The sequence below is a fragment of the Rattus norvegicus genome, chromosome X (genome assembly GCF_036323735.1).
Source record: "Rattus norvegicus strain BN/NHsdMcwi chromosome X, GRCr8, whole genome shotgun sequence".
Lineage (NCBI taxonomy): Eukaryota > Metazoa > Chordata > Mammalia > Rodentia > Muridae > Rattus > Rattus norvegicus.
This window is the reverse complement of record NC_086039.1, coordinates 75,354,083-75,371,961: the sequence shown is the minus strand read 5'-3', so window position 1 is coordinate 75,371,961 and position 17,879 is coordinate 75,354,083. Positions and strand designations below refer to the sequence as shown.

Below are 17,879 nucleotides of genomic sequence, written 5' to 3'. Positions count from 1 at the left end.
TCTAAGCCCCATTGCACTGTACACATGTGGTGCACAGACATGCATGCAAGCAAAAAATCCATACATAAAGTTTTTTGTGGGTGAGACAGGGGGGCATGCAACACAGGTAACTTATGGGAACATCTCAAAGTGCTGTCAGAAGGAGAAGCAACTTTACAATTGAGATTCATGATAAATCTCATATTCATGAAAGAAGGGCTTTCAAGAGTTAAGTTGTAATGGGTAGCATGGGAGCTACTCCAAAAGAGGCATTTACTATTTGTCAGTCCTAATGACCTTTGTTTTTTGTTTTGTTTTTGTTTTTCGTGGATTTTTTGAGACAGATTTCTCTGTAGCCCTGGCTGTCCTCAAGCTCACTTTATAGACCAGGCTGGTCTTGAACTCACAGAGATCTGCCTGCTTCTGTCTCCCAAGTGCTAGAATTAAAAGCATGCAACACCACTGCCTGGCTGATTTTTCAGTTTTTAAATTTTTATTTTATGTATACAGATGTTTTGCCTGTATGTATGTGCACCAGGTGTGTTCATGGTACCAATGGAGATAGAAAAGATTTTGGATCCCTGGAATTGAAGTTACAGATAGTTGTGAGCCACGAAACTGCTCTCAAGTACTGAACTTCTCTCCAGCCCCTGACCTGGATTTTATTCTGGGTTTGGATAAAGTTATAAAGGGATTGTTGTCATGTCTTTTTTATAAGACTCTGAATTAGTGTTCCTTAATATTATTGCCAATAAGAAAATGATATGGACTCCCTTCCCTTCCTTCCTTCCCTCCCTTACCCTCCCTTCCTCTCTTCCTCCTCTCCCTCCCTCTCTCCCTCCCTCCCTCCCTTCCTCCCTCCCTCTCTTCCTTCCTAGGGAGGGAACAACATTCATGTGAATCTGGCATTAATGGGAGGAGAGGCCCTTGGTCCTGTGAAGGCTCGATGCTCCAGTGTAGGGGAATGCCAGGGCAGGGAAGTGGGAGGGAGTGGGGGTGGGTGCGTGGGGGAGCACCCTCATAGAAGTAGGGAGAGGGGGTATGGGAGAGGGGAGTCCCAGAATGGAAACCAGAAAAGGGGATAACATTTCAAATGTAAACAAAGAAAAATCCAAGAAAAGAAAAGAAAAAAGAAAAAGAGGGGTTGGGGATTTAGCTCAGTGGTAGAGCGCTTGCCTAGCAAGTGCAAGGCCCTGGGTTCAGTCCCCAGCTCCGGAAAAAAAAAAAAAGAAAAAAAGAAAGAAAGAAAAAGAAAATGCCTTACAAGTGGATCTTATGTAGGTGTTTTCTCAGTTGAGGTTCCCTCCTTTCAGATAACTCTAGCTGCTCTCAAGTTGGCATGAAAGTAGCTAGCACATGGGGCTACTTGCTGGGTTATACTGGATGGGGTCCAGCACTGAACTGTAATACAGGCTATTATCAGAAATGAAATGCTTAGTTGTTCTTGTTACAGATCTCAAAGTCAAGAACTTATGAAACATGGCTTACTAAATTATGCCCCCAAATCCAAATGGGTCTCTCTTAGAACGTCAATTTGGTTTTTTCTTTCTTCATAGTCTCCGACTACTCTGCTTGTCATATAGTGTTTGTCTAAATATGATGTAAAGTATTTGCCATAGTACAAATTTTCATTTGACTATCCAAGGGAAATTAAGAGCTATGTGACTATCTATTGTAACAATTTTAGTTACTGAATTACACGATTGTTATTTATTATTCTTGTTTTTATCATAGATTATGGATTTAAACTAGCTTGTTCAGGCTTCCAGAGCAAAACAATACCATGTATGACTTCTGCTAGCTGCAGAGGGAAACAAAAGGTCCCATTTTAGTTATATTATTCTCAATGAGGAAACTGCAATTCACAAAGTTTATATGAAGAGAGAATCATCCTTTGCTCCTTGAAGTTCTCCCAAATGACCTGTATTTTTGGTTCATTGAAAAGAGCTTCAGGGTCCTGACGAACCGCCCCTCCTGCCCATTAGTGCTGTGGAGGAAGGAGCCACTTCCTTTCTGTGTTCTCCGTAGACCCGTGAGCAGAAACGGCCTCGGTATGCAGAACGACGCCGGCGAGTTTGTGGACCTGTACGTGCTGCGGAAATGCTCCGCGAGCAACCGCATCATTGCTGCCAAGGACCACGCGTCCATCCAGATGAATGTGGCCGAGGTTGACAGGAGTACAGGCCGATTTAATGGTCATTTTAAAACCTACGGCATCGGCGGGGCCATTTGCAGGATGGGCGAGTCAGATGATTCTATTCTCCGATTGGCTAAGGCTGATGGAATTGTCTCAAAGAACTTTTGAGCCAGAAGAAATCGGGAATAATTTGTTATAAATAAAAGTGATAATAAGTAAAAAAAAAAAAAAAGAGTTTCAGGGAGGCATTCTGAAGAAAACATGATCTACTGGATGGTTCCCAAATCTTTTTGACATAAGAAATCCTAGATATTGGATGAAGATGGCTGAGTTTTAAACAACAGCCAAATAAATAAAGGGTAAAACAGCACTGTCTTTACTGTCACTATAACACAGATGATCGGCTTTTTGTAGTGACTGTCACTGCTTTTTCCCATACATATAAGCCTCACCTGAATCTGTCATGGCTCAATGGAAGTCTCCTGGAGCTGTTTCTGGATGTCTGATGTGGCCAGGATTAAAGCAAATTTTCCTGAAGCAAACCCAAGTGAAGTGGCCATGACCAATATAGTGGTCTAAATTGCTGGAAGGAATTGCCCTTGGGTCATCTGTAATTAGAGCAGGTGTCTGAGCTGGATCATATTTTCCAGGCAGTTGTGAGGAAAGCAGTCAGAGCTGTTAGGGTGACAGTTGAAACAATTACCTAAGAAAAAAGTGTTGGATTAATAGTTTGCCCAGCCTCTGAGAAAATGTCCAAGCTGTAGATGTGCTTGTCACCATGCTAATGGACATGCACTTCTAGAAGACTTGAAAAACATGGACAGTTTTAATTCCAATCTGGCCTCCATTTTGCCTTCAATCTGGGTTAGTCACTCGAGTCCACTCCATGAAAGTTGCCTGTAAGGCAGGGCATCAGAAAGGAAAAATCAGATAGCTGGCCAATTGGATTGGCCAACTGTTGGTGTCTGAGGGTTTTGGTCACTTAAGAAGAAAAGAAAACAGGCGTTAAGAGATGGCTCTGCCATTGAGAGCACTTAGTGCTTATAGGTTGTATGTAGCACCCATTCAAATGGTTCACAACCACCTGTAACTCCCATTCTAGGAGGTCCAATATTCTCTGGCCTTCACAAGCTCCTATACTCAGATAATACATACAATCATGCAGGTACACATAAATAATAAATCAATCCTTTAAAAAGAGAAAAAACACTAAGGGATTCTGTCGACCAATACAAATCTGAAAATAACATAATTCTTCAATAAATTTTACCTAATAGTGCTTAACTTCTAGCCAAATACTCATGATGGTGGTTGGGTCCTTCTGATCTTCCAGGACACATACTAGATTAGGAAGGACAACAACAAAAAAAAGCATACTTCATAGTATACAGAAAAGAATATAAAATTGGCCATGGTAGAAAGGGAAGTAGAAAGACATGTCCCGATCAAATCCAGTTTGCTCGACTCCCAGCAAGACTCCAATATTGAGTTGAAACAACTGCACACAGATGTGACAGTCAATGTCTGTTGTAATGCAGCACTTGGGCAACTGAGACATAAAAACCACAAGTTTAATGCCTGCTTGCGCTATATGATGAGTTCAAAGCCGGACTTGAGCTATATAACCTCACACTATAAAAGAAAGTCAAGAAGTAAAGAAAAGAACAGTTGTTGAAATAGTTTAGACATTCAAAAATAGTCAAGTGAGTCAGATCTTACTACCAATCATACTTTCTACAAATGTTCCTTCTCATTTTTAGAAATGTGTACTTGAACACAGTTTCATGCCTACTAAATGGATTCATAAAGATATTAATAAAATTGTAGAAAATATATAAGAAAATGCTGCTATTTTGTCCAAATATAAAGTGCAGTTTTCTTAGTTGTGTTCATAGTCAAATAACATGCAAATATATATTATAATATGTTCATTCCACTCAGTTCATAAACTACTAGCAAAGAAAATCACAAGACATTAACCAACTAGGTGTACTATATGCAAATCTATAATTGTGATGAATGAGGATGTGATTTTCTTGTCTAGGATATTAAAGATTTCATAATGGAAGTTTCTAAGTGCTTTTCAGTTTTCTTAAAATGAATGGAGGTACCTGAAATGTACCTTAACTTACTTAAGACATGTGCCTGCAAAGTGATTCTCATAACAATTGGCCATAGAAAAGATATAAAATGGGGTTGGGGATTTAGCTCAGTGGTAGAGCGCTTGCCTAGCAAGCGCAAGGCCCTGGGTTCGGTCCCCAGCTCTGGAAAAAAAAAGATATAAAATGTTGGACTGCCATAAATTCAAACTTTTATCAAGGTGGGAAAGAAAGAAATGCATTTAATTTGGAAATACACTGGGGATGAGACTAGAAAAAATTCAAACGGAGATTTCTATCTATGCTGTTTCTCCAACAGAGCTTGATTTTGGAAGATATGACGAAACACCATGACCAAAGTTAACTTAGTCTAGAAAGGATTTTTTCGTCTTACAGCTGTATTCCATCATTCGGGGAAGTCAGGTCAGGGACTGAAGTAGAGTCAACAGAGGACTGCTGCTTGCTGCCTTGTTTCCCATTGCTTGCCCAGCCTGCTTTGTATACAACTAAGGACCATCTGCCCAGCAGTGGACCACCCACAGAGGCCTGGGCCCTCACATATCAATCATCAATCAAGAAAATACTCCAAAGCCTTGCCTAACGGCCAGTCTTACAGAGGCATTTTGTATGTTGAGGTTCCTTCTTTCAGATGACCTTGACTTGCATCAAGCTGTCAAAAAAAAAACAAAAACAAAAATCACCTAACCAGCACAGACATTATGCGTAGGTTGTGAGACAACTCTCATTCAAGAAAGAAAAAAAGGGCTGTATTTGAAAATAAAATAGCTTCAGAGCACTTACAAACACACACACAGACACAGAGACACACTCACTCAGAGGTACCAGGAAAAGCATCAGGGTGAAACAGGACTCTCATTCCTTTACAGTAATCTCTCTAAATCTGTTTTTTTCTTTCCACAATTTCAATTGCCTGTTGTCAACCACGGTCCAAACTTATTAAATAAAAAATTCCAGAGATTGACAATTCATGAATCATAAATCACAAGCTGTTCTCAGTAATATACTAAATTCTTGTGCCGTCCCATATTGAGCCATCCCTTTGTCTAGTGCATTCCAGCTCTATCCGGATTCATTCATGAGTCAGTAACTATTTCAGGTGTCATATGAAGTGCTACAGTGCATGTGGGCAAATAACTGTTATTTTACTTAACAGATGGCCCCAAGGCACAAGATTAGTAATTCTGGAAATTTGGATATGGCAAAGAAAAATAAATCACACTGGGAAAAGACAATAGAAACAAGATACTCCCTACATTTTATGTAGACAATTTTTAAGTCAAAACTGTGGGAGTCAAACAATGCTTTTTCTTTTTAAATTGTTATACATTATGTACAAACTACTCATTTATTCGTTTCTACTAGTTTGTTAACAGTTTTGAACATTGGTCAGCTGATTTAAGAGTAGGGGAAAGACGCTATGGAACAACGAAGGTTCCCACTGGAAAATAAAACATTGCTAAGGCGCAGGGTGCTGGGGGCCGGGGCAGGGGCGTGGGGGGCGCGCGTGGAGGGGGCGGGGCACGGGGCGCGGGGGCGGGGCTCAGGAACCGTTAGTGTGTGTCCCGCGGCAAGAGCATCAAAGTTCAAGATGGCTGAACAGGAGTCAGCTGCTTCTGACCAGATCGTTGAGGCGTCGGAGGTTGTTGAGGCGTCAGAGGTTGCTGAGGCGTCGGAGAATGCTGAGGAGTCAGAGATCGTTGAGGTGTCGGAGGTCGTTGAGGTGTCGGAGGTCGTTGAGGCGTCGGAGATTGCTGAGGCGTCCGAGGTGGCTGAGGCCTCCGAGGTTGCTGAGGCGTCCGAGGTTGTTGAGGCGTCACAGGTCATTGAGGCGTCGGAGATTGCTGAGGCGTCGGAGATCGTTGAGATGTCGCAGGTCGTTGAGGTGTCGCAGGTCGTTGAGGCATCGGAGATCTTTGAGGTGTCGCAGGTCGTTGAGGCGTCGGAGATCGTTGAGGTGTCGCCAGTCGTTGAGGCGTCGGAGATCGTTGAGGTGTCGCAGGTCGTTGAGGCGTCGGAGATCTTTGAGGTGTCGCAGGTCGTTGAGGCTTCGGAGATTGCTGAGGTGTTGCAGGTTGTTGAGGCGTCGGAGATCGCTGAGGCGTCGGAGGTGGTTGCGGCGTCCCAGATTGTCGAGGGGTCGGAGATTGTTGAGGCATCGCAGATTGTTGAGGCGTCAGATGAGGTAAACTGCCCTACCCAAACTGAAGGGTTCGCTAAGCCCCGAAATTTTAAATTAATATGTGATGGATACTATCGGAGAATTTTAAGTAAAACAGTATTTGTTATAACTAAGAGACCCCCCCTTCAGTCCTGAGGAACTGAAAGGGCCTTGTTTGAGCGGCCTAATTCTATAATCTTAGTAAGCCGTCAGCATAAAGATGTTACCATCATAGCTCTTGAACTAAATACCAAAGAGATGTAATGTAATTTTGTGAAGTCACCCTGATAGGACTTGTTACTAATGACTGGGCCTGGTTGTGTTTGATTTAGGTGTCATGGCAACCTTTTTGAAGGCAGAAAAGATTAGAGCTGTTGATAAACGTAGGAATGGGATTCTCTGACTCATTTCAAACCAGAGACCGTTAACTGATGCCTTCAAAATCCTAAGGGTGGGGAAGTAGATGCAGTGGCGTGAATGCCTTGGTACCAGCATTTGTAGAGGTCAGAGGTCATCAGACTTGGCCTGCCGGAAGAGCGTTTAACTGCTCTGATCCTCTCTTTTCTGGTCCCTATGCCTATCATATCCTGAAAAAAAATGGAATCTGGGAGGCCAGAAAGAGCCCAGTTTCCACCTTAGAGGTTAGAGCCCCTCAGACCTTGAGGACTGAGGGAAGCAGGTGCTTCTGTAGGCTTGACCAAATCCCTACGGTGTGAAGGATAGTGCCTATTGCAGTAGTTTTCAACCTTGAAAAATGCTGTACCCTTTAATGCAGTGGTAACCTGCAACCATAAAATTATTTTCGTTCCTACTTCATAACTAAAATTTTATTACTGTTATGAGTTGTAATGTAAACAACGTAAATATTTTTGTTTTCAAATATATGATATGCGACCCCTGTGAAAGGATGGTTCGACCCCGAAGGAGTCGCAACCCACAGATTGAAAACCTCTGGTCTATTGGGTAGGGTTGCCAGATTTGCAAAAGATTTCATAATGTAGAGTTAAATTTGAAGGTCAGCTAAGCAGCAAATATTTTTGTGGTATGGCCTGTGTCAATGTGGTGATACACATTTGTTGTTAATGTGATATTCAAATATAACGGGCTGTTGTGTTTGCCAGAACCATGTTCACCCAGAGACAGAGTGGAGGAAGGGCCTCTGAGGGAATTCCAGGAAACTCAGAGGACCAGTGGTCTTTAAGGGGGAGTGAGGATGATCGGAGCGGGCCTGGAGGTGCAAGGTCTCTGAGCGTTGCTAGGGTGACTTCTCTGTACCTCTCCACCTCAGAGCCTGCGTGGGCCCTGGGTAGCCAAGCCCATACAGGTGGGGGCTGGCAGCTGGGAAGCCGCCCAGGCTGGGGAGCTGCACGCTAGGACCGCCTTCCATCCCCCACAGGGGTGGAGCCTGGTCGAGGTGGAAACCGCCTGCAGCTCTATCTCGGCGGTTGAAGAGCCGGTAGAGAAAATGGAGCCCAGCAAGATGGCGCCTCTCAAGAACGCTCCGAGGGATGCCTTGGTAAGCGCGAGGGGAGCGGGGCCAGGCGCACTCGATGGCATTGGAACCTGCGAGACAGGCCAGACCGAGCGCCTGGCGTGGGGGGGGCGAGTAGTGGGGCTCGCGCGCTGTTTGCAGCTGGGCGACGTGGCCAGGAAAGGGCAATGGGGTTCCCCTGTCTCCCGGGTGCTGTCCGTGCTTCTGGGGAGCCCCTCCAAAGGGCTGCCGCGGGGCTTTGTCTCGCTGGCGCGGGGCCGCCCCCACCCCCAAGTCTGCAGCTTCCTCGCTTCACTATGAGCCCTGACTGCGACATAGGTTCTGATGCTAGCTTCCCTCACTGACAGATCCGAAAATGACAGCCAGCTGGACCCACCCCTACCTCCTCTGCCTGGGAAGCCACTAAAGGCCATTCTTGTGCCTTTGCTCCCACCCTTGCTAAAAGTTTTCGGCATGAGCCTATGTCTGATTTTGTGTGATCACTGACAGATAGGCACTGGGAGAGGCACAAAGAGGAGCAGTTTGCTGCTTATTAAAATATGCCTTCAGCCCAGCCTTGATTTCTTTCACTTACATCGCGCGTCTGGCTTTTTTGTTTTTATTTGAATCCACAGGTGATGGCACAGATCCTGAAGGATATGGGAATCACAGATTATGAGCCAAGGGTTATAAATCAAATGTTGGAATTTGCCTTCCGTAAGTTATAAAGAAATGCATAAATAAATAAATAAATCCACCCAAAACCTGACCTCATGAATTAGAAAAGATCCTTTACTTTAAAACAAAATCACTTTAAAACAAAATCAGCTGTTACTAATCTAGAACTGAGTAAAGCAGTAAACAGGAGCACAAGCTAAGGGGCAGCAGTATTTAGATATAGCATGTCCATTTAAATAAAGTATGTGAATGGGACAATTAGTTATTAAAGCCAAAAATCATAAAAGTTCCAGAAATTAGTGGAACCTTTTAAAACAAGGAGTCATAAATAGTAAGATGCCTTTAGGTAGGGTTAGGGTTAGGGTTAGTCTTGGTGATGCACACTGTAATGTAGCCCTTGAGGAAAGGCAAGATGATCAGGCACTCCAGGCATCCCTTGGTTATATAATGAGGCTGGTATGGGCTACTTAAGATCCTGCCTTGAAATGTCTTCATTCACTAAAAAAATATTTTGCTCTTAAAGGATATGTGACTACAATTCTGGATGATGCAAAAATTTATTCAAGTCACGCTAAGAAACCTACTGTGGATGCAGATGATGTGAGACTGGCCATCCAGTGTCGGGCTGACCAGTCTTTTACCTCTCCTCCTCCAAGAGATGTGAGCAAACGTTTATTTGCAGTTATTCTTACTTACACTTTAAAAATTGTAGTCCTAATGAGGATTTTTCTCTTTTAGTTTTTACTGGATATTGCAAGGCAGAAGAATCAAACCCCTCTGCCGCTGATTAAACCATATGCAGGACCTAGATTGCCACCTGATAGATACTGCTTAACAGCTCCAAACTATAGGCTGAAGTCCTTAGTTAAAAAGGTAAGATTTTCTGGGCAGGTGTAGTAGCTCCTGCCTGTAATTCCAACAGTGGGGATGCTGAGGCAGTAGGATTAGGAGTTCAAGTTACATGAACTGCTTATGTCAAAACGAGAGACAAAGGAGTTTCAGTTAGCTTATGGAGGTTTTTTTTTCATTAATTTATTCACTTTATATCCAAGCTCCCCTCCTCCAAGCCCCCACACACACAGCTCCTACTCCCCCTCATCTCCCCTCCCCTTCTCCCTGAGAAAGGAAGACCCCTGCCTATCACCCCACCATGGCACATCGAGTCACTGCAGGACTAGGCGCATCCTCTCCCACTGAGGCCAGACAAGCGGCACAGTTAGAGGAACAGGATCCACAGGCAGGCAAGTGATTCAGGGATAGCCCCTGCTCCAGTTGTTTAGGACTCACATGAAGACCACACTGCACATCTGCTACATGTGTGGAGGGGGCCTAGGTCCAGCCCATGCTAGCACTTTGGTGGTTCAGTCTCTGGGAGCCTCCATGGGTCCAGGTTAGTTGACTCTGTCTTCCAGAGACCCTATCCCCTTCGGGTCCCTCAAGCTTATGTTTTTTAAAGGGTGAAAATAATAGGTAAACTTACAAAAAGCCAAATTCCTGTAGATGGTACATTAAAGGTTAAAATAATTCTTGGATTTTTTTTTCAGAGCTAGAAGAAATTTTATTATTTCATCTAACACAGTGGGGATTTTTCTTATTGTACAACTGAACCTGAGCTCATGGAGTCAGGGACAAAACTAGGACTGATTCCCAGATCTGGTAGCTAACAAACTTTCCAGGTCACCATAGCCTTTTGTGTGTGACATCCAGTAATGAAGGGAAGAAATGCCATTCATGACTAGATTTTTTTTTTTCAGACATATGGCCTAAGGCTCTCTGAGCACTGAAAAGAGAACTCTCCATATTGGGCCAACCTTGTTTTCTAAATTCTACTGTAAGTCAGTCCTAAATAAGACAGAGTTAAAATCCAGTATTATAATCCAAGTGAGCATTTGTCTACATTCGTAAGACTCTACCTTAAATATATAGAATTAATAGTGTCATGTGTATGTACATATGGATGAATGGATGCAAAATTCCGAATAATTGGTTTTAAAACAAGAGTTTGGTCCTCAGTGGTATGATGAAAAGAAAAAGAAAATACAATAAAAGCAATTATTTTTGCATTTATCATCCACTAATACCTCATATCAACAGTTATAATTTCCCTCTTCATCAGGTTTAGGTGTCAAATTGTTACCATCAAAACTAACTTGTTTTTAAATCCCCTAGGGACCTAACCAAGGAAGACTAGTTCCTAGATTAAGTGTCGGTGCGGTCAGTAGCAGACCTACTACTCCTACTGTAGGTGAGTGAAGCCTTTCTAAACAGTCAAAACAGCCTCTCAGCATTTGCTTTTGAACTAAGTCAAAATGAGAGTCATAAACTCCAATATGTTTACCACTGACAATTTTGCCTATCCTCTAGTTAAAAAAAAATATGAACATGTGTTTTAATCAAATTCAGTGGGAAAAAAAAAGCAGAAAGACTGACCTATCCAAAATGACATTAGGCCAGCCCTTGTTCATATAAATGTGATTCCAGAAACCCTTTACTCTTAGCTGTTTCCACCTTCTAATGGTCCAGGCTCCAAACACACCCAGGCCCACTACCTACATTGAGACATCTAAGCAAATGTCTCAATAAAGTGGGTACAGGTTCAAAGAAGCTTGGAATATACAAAAAGTTCAACATTCTTATTCTTTAATACTTACCTTTTAAAAAAGGACAAGGACCAGCCTGCGTAACATAGAAAGACCCCATCTCAAAAAAGAAAATCATACTAATTCTCCTATATTTGTCAGTGAGAGCCCTTGAAGCTGTGTCCTGAAATCAATTTGATAACTCTCGATCGTACTGTGGATATTTCTGACATATGATGTTCCAAGCCTCTTATATTTCTATGTCCAAGTTTTAGAATGGAATAATTCTCCAAAGATCCTTCTGTCTTTTTAGTGAATTATTTGTAGTGTTTTTTTTTAAATAAGGAGCTGGGCAGTGGTGGTACTCCAGAAGCAGAGGCAGGCAGGATTGTTCTGAGTTCAAGGTCAGCCTGGTCTACACAGAGAAAACCTGTCTCAAACCCCTATCCCCCAAAAGAAAAAAAAATTAAGTTTTCTGATTTTTTTCATGTTTTTAATTTAAAAAATCCTCCTTTTTACTTGTATTAACTTCACAACTCTTACTGTCTTTGAGTCTTATAAGTCTCATTATAGTTCTAGTACAAGACTAATTTTTTTAAAACTGGGTCTTACTCTGTGACCCAGGATAGCCTTAAACTTGCTATCCTTCAGCCTTCTGAGTGTTCAGATTACACTTGAGGAATACTGCCCAGCTAGCATTTGACCTTTAAGGTGTGAACGATCTCTCCATATTCTCAGGATATAAATTTACATGCCAGCATTTTTAAACTGTTAGGTGTGTAGCTCCAATAATCTACACATGACCTCCTGTGAACAGAAATTGGCATATAAAATCTGTGTAACTTTTCAGTCATACACTACTTACCTGGGTATTCACAGTAATTAAGGGAATATCACATTTTTGCTTATTTTGGAAGTTATCTTTGTTGCCCGGGCTCCTCTAAAATCCTAAACTCAAGTGTTCCACCTGCCCTGCCTCCAGAGTAGCCGCGCTAGACGGAGTGTACTGCTGCACTTCCAAACAACACAGCACAGTGATCAGTTTCAGTACCAGTTGCTCTTTTACATTACTTAGCCATCTGTGAAACACTTAGACTTTAACCACCTAGAATCCAAGTTTTAATCCAAACTTTCTACTTTAATGATGCCACCTTTAAAATTAAGCCAACTTACTTTTTCGTGTTTTTGGTTTTGTTTTTATTAATTAAAACACGTCCCCCTCCCCTTTGCCTCTGAGAGGGTGCTCACCTACCCACCCGTGCTTCCCCCCCAGCATCTCCCTTCCCTGTGACATCAATTACTTTTTTTCTTTTTTTTTATTTTTACATTTCAAATGTTATCCCCCTCCCAGTTTTCCCTCCCACAAGCCCCTATATCCTATCCCTTTCCCCTTCCCCGCTCCTCCCACCTCGATGAGGGCACTCACCTACTTGACCACCCACTCCTGCTTTAGCGACCTATGCTGGGTCTTCGAGCTGCCACAGGACCAAGGGCCTCCCCTCCCACTGATGCCAGATAAGGCAATCCTCTGCTACATATGCAGCTGGAGCCATGGTTGGTTGATATTTTAGTTCTTCCTATGGGGTTGCAAGCTCCTTCAGTCTTTTCCCTAACTTCTCTGTTGGGGTCCCCACGCTCAGTCCAGTGTTTAGCTGTGTACATCCGCATCTGTATTGGTCTGGCTCTGGCAGAACCTCTTAAGGAGACAGTTATGCCAGGCCTTTGTCACTAAGCAGTTCTTGGCATCAGCAAGTGTCTGAGTTTGGTGTCAGCAGACAGGATGGATCACTAGGTGGGGTGGTCTCTAGATGGCCTTTCCTTCAGTCTCTGCTCCATGCTTGTCCCTCCCTGCATTTCCTTTTGACAGGAGGAATTCTGGATTAATATTTTTTTTTGGTTCTTTTTTTCAGAGCTAGGGACCGAACCCAGGGCCTTGCGCTTCCTAGGCAAGCGCTCTACCACTGAGCTAAATCCCCAACCCCTGGATTAATATTTTTGAGGTGAATGGGTGGCACCATCCCTCAACCGGAGGCTGTGCCTATCCACTGGATATGGTCTCTACAGGTTCTATCTCCCCTTAGTTGGATATTTCCGCTGATGTCCTCCCTGTTGGGTCCTGGGAACCTCTTGGGTCCCTAGCATCTGAGACTTTCTAGTGGCTGCCCCCAGTCCCCCCTCCCTCACTGCTTCTTTCAAATCCCTGACCTTCTGTAGTTCCCCTGCAACTCCTCCAGTATCTGAACTGGCCCCCCTTTTCCCTCCCCTTCCTCTCTTCCTCCCAGATCCCTCTCAATCTACTTCCTGAGATTATTTTCTTCCCCCTTCTGAGTAGGACTGTAGCATTCATACTTTGGTGTGATCTCTCTTCTTGGGTTTCATATGGTCTATGATTTATATTGTGGTTATTCCAAGCTTCTTTTTGGCTAATATTCATTTATCAGTGAGTGCATACCATGTGTGGTCTTATGTGACTGGGTTACCTCACTCAGGATGATATTTTCCAGTTCCCTCCATTTGCCTATGAATTTCATAAAGTCATTGTTTTTGATAGCTGAGTAATAGTCCATTGTGTAGATGTACCACATTTTCTGTATCCATTCCTCTGTTGAAGGGCATCTGGGTTCTTTCCAGCTTCTGGCTATTATAAATAAGGCTGCTATAAACATAGTGGAGCATGTTCCCTGCAGCATCAATTACTTTTTTTAGGCACACAAAACATATTTACACTAAGGAAAAGTGAGGAAAACACTCCCCAGAATGAAGGGTTACGAAGAAGAATAGCCATTGTAAAAATCTTAAATTACTGTGCCTTCATCTCTGATGATACCTTCTCATCTCCCATGAGCCCTGGACTTTGAAGGTGGATTCCTATAAGCTATGGACTATAGAATATGAATGTGTACTCAGTCATCTAACTAGTACAATCTGTTCTTTTCAACTATAGCACCCCCACAAGCAGTATCTGTCCCAAATAAGGTTGCAACTCCAGTGTCAGTGACAAGCCAAAGATTTGCCGTGCAGATTCCAACTTCTCAGTCCACGCCTGCCAAACCAGGTAACATGGTACAGAGGAGGGGGACGGAATTCATGAAAAATTCTTAATTATGCAACAGTTTGTACTGCAGGGAGACTTTTTGTTTTAGCGTCACAACAGGAAAGTGACAGGTAAAGCTGCGAACCAGGGTTCTTCAAGCAAGGTCTGTACAATTGCATGAAGTTTACATATACCTAAAATTTCAGGATGAGGGCGATATATTGAGGTTCTCATCAAATTTTAAAATACTAGAAACTAAAGAAATGGGGGTTTGCAGATCTAAGATGTCTTCAGGGAAAAGCACTTTGAGTAAAACTCAAAAAACTAATAGTTTAGTCATGCATGTATGTGTATGATCCCAATGGCAATGTGGATGAAAATATGCCTTTATCCATGTCATAGGTGGCAGCTGGGGTTGGAATAATATAAATGGAAATAACACAGCAGTTTACTAATGTGTATGTTTAGACTGCACATCTTTTGAAACATATCTCCATAAAGAGACACCTTACATAAAAGTCGGGGCAGCAAGATGGCTCTTGGGGTAAGGGCACTTGCCACCAAGCTTTATGATGTGAGTTCAGTCCCCAGGACCCACAAGGTATAAAGAGAACTGACTCCTGAAAGTTGTTCTCTGACCTCCATATGTGTTTCATGGTACATACACACCTGAGCACGTACCTGCACACACAAGTCAATAAATGCAATTGGTTTGGAAAATGCCCTATAGGAGAAGCATGCCTCCTGGCCTTGCACGTGAATGCAGTGTGTTGAATGCTAAGTAAAAATGTAGACAATTAAAAATAAAACAAAATTTTGTTAATTTTGTAGTAGGTTTAGGGAGTTTTAATATTTATGTATACATACACCCAAACATCCTTATGCCTGGTTAATATCACTATTGGAAAATTTAAGATAAAAATCTTTCAGATTGAATTCCACTGTTAGTAATTACCCAAGTCTCTTCTATGATGTAGTTATGTGCTGTGCTATTGAAACTTGTCTAAAATTACATTCTGCTTTGTTGTCTATTTTTGGATCATGGGTAACTCATATCTGGGCTGTGGGGGGGGGTCTCTTCTGTTTATAGCTCCTGCAGCGACTTCAGTCCAAAATGTTCTGATTAATCCTTCAATGATTGGGTCCAAAAATATTCTCATTACCACCAACATGGTTTCCTCACAGAGCACAGCCACTGACTCAAACCCACTGAAGAGGAAACATGATGATGATGATGATGACGACGACGATGATGATGACAATGACACTATGTAAGGAATAAAGTCTGTTCTGTATACATTAAAATTTTCCTGTGTTTGGGCCCATATGGTGGACTCAACAGCTTAGATCTTATAAGTTTTATCTTAGAAATGTAGTAGGAATATTTTTCACATTAGTTACATCGGGTAGGTTTTGTTACAATGAATATGTTTTCTCAGTAGGCTTCAGGTATACAAGCACTTGCTTCTAGACAGCTTCATTAATGTCGAGTCTTACCATGGCAGCTCTATTTTTAGAAGCAGTTTCTGCTATGTGTCACTGACAGCGGCACTTGGATTTCAGTTCCTGGTCTCCTCTATATTAAAACAGGACTTTCTTTTGATAGTGAACTATTCACACTGTCACTTTTTTGACCAAATCTCTCAGTTTGGGAAACTTTTTTTGTGAAACGGTGGATTTAGAAGTGTGCTAAATCCATTTTGAATGTATTTGGACTTTGGTCTTTTCTAATTCCCTATCTGGATCCCATTTGTTTTCTGTTCCCACCTCTCATCGCCTTAAGTCATTTGCCATTGCACTTAAATTTAATAGACTGTGACTAGAATTTGTAATATGCCCTAGATGCCTAGCCTTCTGCAGTCCCCTTGAACCTGAGTGTCGGCATTTACTCTTCTTCACTCGGTAACAGAGCATTTGGGTGTCAGCCCTTGCCTTTAACTCCTGTTAAGCTCTTCTCAATGACAGGCAGTTTTGCATCAGTTACATGCAGTTACCATGCATTCCAAATTGCTAGCTTCACAGTCTTTCATGTTTTTAATTTAAGATATAACTTTTAACCTGCCTTGATAAGTAACTTACACTGGACCCAGACAAAACCACTTAAGAGCTTTGTTTTTACCACCTGCATTCATTGATTTCATTCAGATCACCTTTCTAGCTTGCTGCTAAGGGTGTCATACCTAAGACCAAGCCTGAGGTAGATTTTAATGATTCTCTTTTCCTGTCAAGCCAGGAGGGAAAACAGATTAGTGTCATCTGACTCCAATTAGGTGTGCCCTACAGAATTTCCGAGCCATGTTTCTTTTTTTTTTTTTTCTTTTTTTTTCAGAGCTGGGGACCGAACCCAGCGCTCTACTACTGAGCTAAATCCCCACCCCCCCCTCCCAGCCATGTTTCTATACACCTTCTCCTACTTTGTTTTTATACATACCTACATGACTCATTGGAAACAACAGCAAAGCTTTTGTCAGAGTATAAAAAGTACCATTTTGATTGTATGTTGCACATAGCCAACATTGGAAAAACTTTCTGAAACCTTCATGAAACTTAGAATTTATAGCCATGGAACATCAAAAACTTACTAAGTATCAGCATAGGATGTTGTTTGACATGTGAAATAGATCAGTAACAAGGGAGAAATATTTTGTGCCAGTTTGAATTATCTAGGAAGGTTAGGGAAAGCTGATCTGATCAATATCATAAGAGATGTGCAGTATACAACACAATGTCAGGACTTGAATGTTCTCAGGGAGGCAGAATATCAGAAAGCCTAGGTTCTAGTATTAAGTTTCATTTACCAACAATGTGACCTTACTTTACCTCTGAGCCTTGTTCTCACTAGTAGTAGGGAAATAACATCTACCCTGCCTACCTCACAGAGATGTGAGGTTTTAGCTGGTGTGTGTGAAAGTTCAAGATTGTAAAAGCTATATAATTATTAATGTATTTGTTCCAACAATTATTAATAAAAATTTAACTTTAATCAGTGACCTTTCATTCTTTGACTGAAGGGATCCAAGAAAAGTAATTAAGGCAGCCATCTAGGAATTCAGATCTACTGATGTTGACAGCCTGTTTTTGCTGGGAATTAGCATTTGACTCATGGTAAAGAAAATGATGAAAATCAAAGAATATGGCTTTAAATCTTACAAACTTAAGATACTCTTTAGTGGGGATTTGTATATGTAGAGTTCTGTACTGAACTAAAACTAGTTTCAGGAAGGTTGCTTCTGGGGAGGGAAGCCAGGAGACAGCTAAGATGGTACCTTAGCTGATGGTATCATTCACTAGATACCCCTTTTGAGAACATATAAACCTGTATCCCATGGTGTACTGGCTGGTTTTGTGTGTCAACTTGACACAAGCTGGAGTTATCACAGAGAAAGGAGCCCCAGTTGAGGAAATGCCTCCATGAGACCCAGCTGTAAGGCATTTTTCTCAATTAGTGATCGAGGAGGGCCCAATGGTGGGTGGTGCTGTCCCTGGGCTGGTGGTCTTGTGTTCTATAAGAAAGCAAGCAGAGCAAGCCAGGGGAAGCAAGCCAGTAACAAACATCCCCCTCCATGGCTTCTGCATCAGCTCCTGCTTCCTGCTCTCCTTGAGTTCCAGTCATGACTTCCTTTGCTTTGAACAGCATGGAAGTAAGCTGAATAAACCCTTTCCTCCCCAACTTGCTTCTTGGTCATGTTTGTGGAGGAATAGAAACCCTAAGATACATGGGTT

General features: G+C 42.3%; 2 protein-coding genes across 5 annotated transcripts; both read left to right on the top strand.

Moving 5' to 3' along the window:
* Positions 1 to 1,672: 1,672 nt before the first annotated feature.
* LOC100359505 (40S ribosomal protein S21-like) lies at positions 1,673 to 2,348 on the top strand. The gene has a single exon (XM_039100353.2). The coding sequence runs from the start codon at positions 2,033 to 2,035 to the stop codon at positions 2,282 to 2,284; it is 252 nt and encodes an 83-aa protein (XP_038956281.1). The 5' UTR covers positions 1,673 to 2,032; the 3' UTR covers positions 2,285 to 2,348.
* Positions 2,349 to 5,795: 3,447 nt separating this feature from the next.
* Taf9b (TATA-box binding protein associated factor 9b) lies at positions 5,796 to 17,139 on the top strand. 4 transcript variants are annotated; one of them, XM_006256994.5, is made up of 8 exons: positions 5,796 to 6,418; positions 7,791 to 7,910; positions 8,501 to 8,582; positions 9,067 to 9,203; positions 9,282 to 9,416; positions 10,713 to 10,788; positions 14,067 to 14,177; positions 15,247 to 17,139. In XM_006256994.5, the coding sequence occupies exons 1-8, from the start codon at positions 5,825 to 5,827 to the stop codon at positions 15,429 to 15,431; spliced, it is 1,440 nt and encodes a 479-aa protein (XP_006257056.3). In that variant the 5' UTR covers positions 5,796 to 5,824; the 3' UTR covers positions 15,432 to 17,139. The 4 variants fall into 4 exon arrangements, with proteins under 4 accessions (XP_006257056.3, XP_006257055.3, XP_038955366.2 ...); XM_006256993.5 differs by having other exon boundaries at positions 5,804 to 6,418; positions 15,342 to 17,139; XM_039099438.2 differs by having other exon boundaries at positions 5,804 to 6,418; positions 14,266 to 15,307.
* Positions 17,140 to 17,879: the final 740 nt, after the last annotated feature.